General features: G+C 40.0%; 1 protein-coding gene across 1 annotated transcript; it reads right to left on the bottom strand.

Annotated features, from left to right (window-relative positions):
- Window positions 1–219: 219 nt before the first annotated feature.
- Window positions 220–8,007, bottom strand: LOC119726511 (deleted in malignant brain tumors 1 protein-like). The gene is given in 9 exon segments (XM_038198235.1): window positions 220–385; window positions 884–1,195; window positions 1,760–2,089; window positions 2,500–2,536; window positions 2,538–2,636; window positions 3,448–3,653; window positions 5,820–5,936; window positions 6,673–6,741; window positions 7,867–8,007. Coding segments are annotated over 9 exon segments (1,254 nt in total). The 5' UTR covers window positions 7,916–8,007; the 3' UTR covers window positions 220–350.

Here is an 8,007-nt window from a genome sequence, read left to right as displayed (position 1 = left end):
GTTGAGTCAAATTTGGAAGCATTTGATTAAAAACCAATTTCCCTGTCAAACTTACGAGAAAAAGTCGGCTTAGACGACCCGAAATACCCTGATCCTACATAAGGTCAACCATCTTTTGGAGCATGTCACGCCAAAAAAAATCCTAAGTGTCAATCTTTTTGCGCTGCCACGAGCTTTCCTAATGAGACATCAAAATTAATAGAAATGGCACAAGATGAAGGTGATTACGCTACGAATTAAGTGATACATTTAATACACAACGGAGTAACCTTTACACCAAGCGTATGCCATATAGGCCTATAAGCAGGGCTATCGCAGGCACTGCATGAAGCCAGTTGTCAATAGTCACATCACTCAGGGTTGGTTTCTTCAGAACCACTGGTTTCTAAAACAATGAAAGTAGAGAAAATCCAATTCAAATACAGTCCTAATTATCACATTTACAACAGACTAATCCATCGACCTTAATATTTAGAAGCCATTACGGTGGTGACATCACGATCTGACGCGCAGGACGAGCACGCACTCTTAATCCTCCTTTGACCAATAGGGTTCCCAACATGCGCGCACCTCATCTGACAACCACCTTGATGAATTTGTATAGACTCCTTGTGTGACACTTGATTTATCATCAAAAATGTTTGATTCTAATTTTAAAATACAGATTTTGGAAATGATCTACCCAGTATTTTGAATTCAGTGAGACCTCCATGGTTTTTGCGTATAACATAGCCTTTAAATTCCAGCGGCTGCTTTTAGTTTGTTTAAATTGTTTCAGTGTTTGTGCTATGCCAGTGATTGCAAAGCAGAGTGGTGCGTCCCAAATTATTAAATTAATTGTGCGTTGCTTTATAAGATAATCAAAAGCTGTCTGTGTTCCTACCGACACTGCAGATGACCCCGGCATCTCGGCTGTGGCTGCAGGTGGATGCTGTCCAGCAGAGGGACGGACAGTTAGCGAGTCCCTCCTCTGAGCCAGTACAGGCCACGCCCTCCATATGAATGAGGCCGCTTCCTTCCCCGTAGTGCGCTCCGGACTTGGCTTCCACGGCGCCGCTGTACCCGAGTTGTCGGCAGACCACCCCGCCATCCGTGGCGTCCCAGCCACGGTCGCAGATCGTTCCCCACGTGTAGTTTCGGAAGATCTCCACCCGGCCACTGAATTCATTGGAACCTCCCTCCAACCGAAGAGTATCTGTTTCAAGTACGATTCAGGGAATAAAATAAAGCAAAGTCAACATGTACATGACAACAGACTTTTGTTTCGTAATGTTTAAGAAGACTAAGAAGACATTTATGCATTCATTGTAAGTTATAAATTAAAATGTAAACAAGGCCAAAATAGCTGCTTTATGGACAAAACCATTTTCGCTACTTCAAATTATCTTAATGAAATATCGGAACCCGACCATTTGTTTATGAATATGGTTAACCGTAGTCTACAATTCCAAACACATAGCTGGAGAAAAAGAAGTGAACGGTTTGAGGTGAAAAAAATAGCATAAAATTCGCAAGAAAAAACTGAAACAAACAAACAAACACGGGATCATTCCAAAAAGTATAACACAAGTATAGAACGGGGAAGGAAATTATCGGAATCCAGTAAACATGGAGGAGGGAACATAATCATTAAGTACTGTGACATTAAATCCACCAAGGAATAAATAAAAACACGCCTAATGAGCAAAACATTTAAATTTGATAAGAAGACGGAACAATACATTCAGTTATAATCAGGCGGACTAAAACTGGCACCTACTTTTTGGGTAGCAAAATACTCCGGCAACGTTTGAGCTTTCACACTGCTGGTAGTTGGTGCAGACAAACGGGCAGTCGACCAGTCGGCTCTCCGTCCCCTCACAGGCGACTCGGCTCATCATGATCGGCAGATCGCCTCTCCCGTATTCTGAGGCTGTGTTGGCCTGGATTGCAGCACCGAGGTCCAGCTGACGGCACACCGTGATTGCGTCGTTTATCCCCCAGTCATTAGCGCACACCGATCCCCAGGATCCTGTATCGTGGTGGTAGATTTCCACTCGGCCACGAGAAGCATCAGTGCCATTCACCAACCTCACATAACCATCCGGGACTGCAAAATAATTTGCCATTTTGAATTAAACTATGAGAACGACTACAATTTAGAAAAGTTAAAAACATTAAACTATCAATCAATTGTGATATCAGCTTCACTCGTTTTGTTTTAATTGATCTAAAATACAACGTATGTAACGGACAAAACAAACACTTTCATCGAACTTCAGGAAATTGTGTTGTCCATTAAAAAAAATATATTACTGAACTAATTTGAATGTGATGGGAAGACATTGTGCAGATGATTTTTTTATTTAACATTAACGCTTTAATTTGAAAAAGAAATCCCATCTTCGGGTCGGGCTGTAAAATGTCATGTCTTAAAGATCTTTAAATAATGTTTGAACGAAATGATGACTTTGCTAAATGTGATTATTCTTTAACGAATCAATAGCGTTCGTTAAGTACCTTGGCACCCGAATAGCTCAAACCTCACTCTGTATTAAAGTTGCATGAGTCCAGGCCAGAGGTAGTATGCGAATAAACCTTGCTATGGGTACCACAGGAAAGGTGATATTGGTCGGCCGACCACTGCTCAAGGTGAACTATAAAAAAAAAAAACAAGTAAAAGCAGGATTACACTGGAACTGTTCAGTTTTCATTTCGAACATTCCGGAACATGCCGGTACAGAAAAAAAATATATTTGTTGCATATGATGGTTTTCCTTTATACGCCTACATGGATACAGCTTGGGAAATAGTTTACCTTTGGTTGGCTATCGCTGCAGTTACCATCGACAATAATAATTTATTTAATACATGGTTTCGCGGTTGCATTTAACCGGTTCCATCATAAAAAAAAAAAATTGACAGGAACATATATCATTATTTCGATCCACAACATCGTTGGACAGGATTGTATTAATGTCTGCTTCAAATTCCACCGATAGATATCCTTTTCGCAGACTGATGATCTACACATTTAGTATTCTAATTAGTCCCAGCTTCGGAACGTTCGTCTCAGGTGGACATTCTGCTTTTTTCTATTCGTATCAGCGCTTTGGTCTTTTCACTCAAAATTCCTGTCATGAATGGTGATGGAGGAGATTAAAGGATGAAAATAATGGCACGATTTTAACTGAAGATTTATGAAATGTTGTCACAAATCAAGTAATCATTCAAAGAAACTACAAAAGACAACCAATTAAATTAAGTAACATATTGTTCACCTTGACACTAATGAAATGGAATGACAAAAAATTATATTTATCGACTTAAATAGATGAGAAGAAAAAAATAATAATTAGTTTGGTTTTTCAATTCAATCGAAATCTCTACATGAAATATCTTGGTTCTAATTTGGAACTAACGTGTTTAGGCAAACGATGCTGTTGGAAAGCGCCCTCTGTAACTCACTCTGATTGCTCCACCGTCGGCATTGGCTAAACTCTCCCAGTCATCTGACTCGGCTGTGAGGCTGTGCTGGACTGAAAATGCCGTGACATAATGAACGGTTCCTGTGGCGTATCCTTGCATGGTGAGCCCGGTAACCACCGTGGGTTTACCCAGGTCAACCTGAATCCACTGATCTGCTGGAGTGCTTGGTATCCATCCTTGGCTTCCTGTTGGACACGATATAATGGTTTCATTATCATAATGGGAAATGTGTCAATGTGAAAATAATGTGCAAATTCAGAAATAACACCTACAATTTGGAGGTTAAAACTCTTCTTTTGACATATACATTGTGGAAGCGGCGATGGGAACCATAGTCGGAGTATTTCAGCTACGAAACGTCGAATTTATTTCAACAACTACGGTCACTGGCAAGGTTTTGCAGACAATTTGAATGTAATTTAGACGAACATAATTTTTATCTTAATATAAAACAATCAATCTGCAATTTCACCAAGCGGTACTTACCGCCAGGTAGCGCGAGCGATAAACCGCAGTGCTGGTGAAAACTGGTGCAGATTTTCCAAAATAAACCTGCATTCTGACCAATCAACGCTTGGGTGGTTTATATATGGAACTTGGTCAAAACCTTTCACTAATCATTAGCATGAATTTGCATATTTCCGATGTGTTTTTTCTTCACCAAACTGTTTATTACCACGCGACGCCGCGCTTCTAGTGTAAATTGGCCCTCATGCTGGAGTTTTGTGTAATGAAACGATAAAGAAAATATCCGTGTTAGCAAATCCACTGAAAGACAACTTTAGTCCATTAATTTCATGGCTATGTTAATAGCCGAAGTCTTTGGTCACCATTCTGTGCCTACAGCGTAAAAAATGCGAAACTCTGCGCTAAACCTGCGAGTAAATAGTCCATAAGGTAGCAGACCAGTAAATAAACTTCCATAGACCCCAATGGTAAATGCTCCCAATTAAAAAAATCCGGAAAAATACTCACAACTCTCCAAGGTGTTCGAGACACACATTAAATTAAAGCTTATTTCATCATCTTTCATTTTCTTTTCAATTTTTTGGGGGTCAACTTATGACTTTTAGGAGAAATTTCCATCTGAAGCTGATCACCCCTGAAAATAGTCCTTAAGCCCATCGCCATTTTGAAAAACGATGCCTACACTCCATTGCAAAATAGAGCGCTTTCAGGGTCCAAATTACATCCAAATTACACAGAACTGCAAGCTCGCAGTCCTGTGCACGGCTTCCACCCATATTTTTTACAAACCATCAAGTTCATGGCCCACAGCATGCTCAAATACTGCAAATTTTGAGGGCATGCAAATCGTGACTTGGCCGGCGTAGGCAATTTCGGACCGATTTTAGGGGCCTGCACCCTATAAGAAGCCGTGTGAAACCATACTTTTCTCACCAACTCATGTTTGCTCTTTTCTTAGCTTCAAAGTGTTCTGATAATCTTTGCTGCCGTTAAGCAGCGCCAAGTAATTGGGCCCTAATGATACAGCACTGCTGGGATAAGCAAGGAAGCATGGGCAGAAAGACAAGATGACTAAATTCGCCATTAGGCAAGAAGCAACTGCATACAACATCAATATGAGGAAATCATCCTACAAGCTTACCATAATATAAACACACAACATTACAGGGTGACCGAGTTAGAAAAACAAAATTAAACAGTACTGATGTGGCTCGCTCCATGTTATAAAAATAATATAGTTATAGTACATGTTTTTGACTGGTAACGAGAAATATTTCACGTCATTTGCATTCTCTAATCACTCTATTTTAATTGAAATACCCCCAAATTCAGCCATGCACCACTGAGCATGTAGCAATACGCATGGAATGAATACCGTTTGAAATACAATGATCCATGGGGTTTTTCCTACCTCCATGAAAGAACGAAAACTTGCACAGGAAAACAGACAAATATCACCATCATCATTTGGAGGAACAGACTTGATTTGTTCCTCATAAGCAAAACACATTGTCTGACAAAAACTAATGATTGAGTCTTGAGAGACTTGACTTGAGTAATTTGTATTTGAATACTTGTGCATGTGTAATCTCAGGTTCTCAATTAGCTGATATAGCTGCTACGCATTTAGCATTTCACGGACAGCTGTAAAAATGGGTTCTTTTAATAAAACATATATGCATAATTCTGAGAGTATGGATCAATTTCAGTAATTCCTTTTTCCTAAGTGGAAGACAATTCTCGTTTAATACACGCTTCATTGGTGTATACAATGTAATTGCTTTTAAGGGGGAAACTAATTAATTCAAGTAACTTTAAATTTCTATGTTACTCACCCAGTATTTATAGAGAATTGTTGTTTATAGAAATGATGCGAGACCTACCTACATTAAGTCGAGCGTGGCTTGGTAGATGGCCATTACGATGGACGGACGATGCCGTCATGCTGCTATCAGGGATTCTTCTGTCTTCGAGCCCTAAGGCCTCTGGGCTGCATGGTGCTAATGAAATAATAAGGAATTAATTATTCACCAATTCAACAGGTTAAATCAGAACTTCATGTCACTCGATCTGCACTGGCGTCGCTGGTGGTGGAGACTCCTCGTATTGGGCGTTATTGCACAAAACCCACATGCATACGTCTCAACATTTCGATGTGAAGTGAACATTGTCCATAATGTGTCAGATGAAATATGCATGCAACATGGGGATTTAACAAGCCGCATACTATGCTGTAAAAGGCCCTTTTTTTGTACATAACACATACACTTTTCATTTAAATGCTTCCAAATTTGGTACAAATCGTCTTGTCAATTTGTATCACTTTACTGACTTTTTGGAATAAGGTCATCATGTTTAACCGAAAATCGGAACAAACGATATACTGATTATTACTGCCTGGTATTTCTTCATTCTGCATTGTAGTTTATCGCGTGTCCATGAATTTCAATGCTAAGCTAATATATTTGGTCGAAGTATTTTTTATCCATGAATTGCACATTTCCATGGTTTTATAAGAAAAGGACCCAAGTTTATAGCTAAGGTTTTCAATCAGTTGACTCGGCAACCATGATGTCCACAGAGTTGTTTGGATACCATAGTGGCCTAAATATGATTACATTTCATGGCGTTCCGCAGCAATTATGATGAGCATTGGAGGGGCATACTGCGCCCCTTTATATCGGTCCTGAAAGGGCAAGGTACTGTCTCCTTTACGTTTAATGGTTGGTAAATTACCTGAAGAAAATGAGTGTCCTACACGGGTTGGTCCAGATCCGCCACTGACAGGGTGACATGAGGAGAGTTCTGTAAAACAATTAAAAACACAAATCATGATTGGTGAAGTGTACACAGTTCAGGCATGCTAATAGCTAGAAATCACTACACTCGGCTGGATCAGACTGTCGGGCAATGGTACTCGCCTTTCATCTCTGTGACTAGGGCTCAAATCCCACCTAAGAACGCCAACGGGTGAATTGGGTTCTCACGTCCCTGCCTTAATCTTTTGTTTTCCCTGAATATCTTTCCAGAGTTTTATCTCCTACGTCAGTCTAAAACGGACCGTTACTTTATTCTCTTCCTAAGTTTCTTCCGGCTTCTAAGAGCCAATGCCGACGCATTTTGGGGATCATGAGTTTTATTAACAGATAGAATTAAGTAGACACAAAAGTGAACTTCTAGCCACCCCTCTCACCCCCTAAAAAGAAACGAAAATTCAATTCTCAACAAACGAAATTACTGGCAATTCACCGAAGATACAAACACGAGGCTGCCACTGCAGGTTTTAAGCTCTGGCAGGAGCTTCTACATGTCACTTGGTGGTCGGTCGGTCTGTCTGTTTACCCCCGAAAATTGACCAAAAGTATGGGGTTCCATATGTTCCATCGGCGTCGCATTTGTCGGCGTCGCATTTGTAAGCTCTGGCAGGGATCATTTTGATCGATTTCATGCAAGACTTTCATGCAAGACTTCTTGCAACACTGTCAAAGCTGAATATGCACTCGCACTTGTTATTAAAACTCATAAAACACCGGATAAAACACATGCTATGATAAGCGCTCATTTCTATCAAGGTATAGTTCTTAATTATGGATGAAGCATCGTTTAATGTTTTGAGGTGAAAATGCTAAACAAGCAATCTTTGACGTATGTAAGAGACAGGTACAGGCACGTGTTTGAGTAGATAAATTCGAGAAAGACGAAACAGTTTCACTATTTCATGAATAGACCCCCTACGGTCCATGATCCATTGAGCTTATCAAGCATAAAAAAATATTCTAAAGTAAATTCAACACACATAACGAACTTTTATCGCGTTAATTAAAGATACATACTTAAAGAAAACAATTGATACAAAAGTATACCAATGCGCTGGGCAATAAAAATACAACCATTAATTTCGTTTTATGAATTCTTGATTGTCATACTTACGGCACAGTATGGTGACCACAAGCACAGCAAGAATCCAACTCGATGCCATCGTTGCTGTTTGTATGAAGTTGATTCGCTCAGACAATCTCCTGCAGCAGTTGTATCACGCGATGGATGCGGTGCGACACCTTTAGAACTGTA

This window comes from Patiria miniata, unplaced genomic scaffold, assembly GCF_015706575.1.
Source record: "Patiria miniata isolate m_02_andy unplaced genomic scaffold, ASM1570657v1 HiC_scaffold_2, whole genome shotgun sequence".
NCBI lineage: Eukaryota > Metazoa > Echinodermata > Asteroidea > Valvatida > Asterinidae > Patiria > Patiria miniata.
Note: the sequence above shows the minus strand (reverse complement) of the source record. Positions and strands in the feature narration are given on the sequence as shown.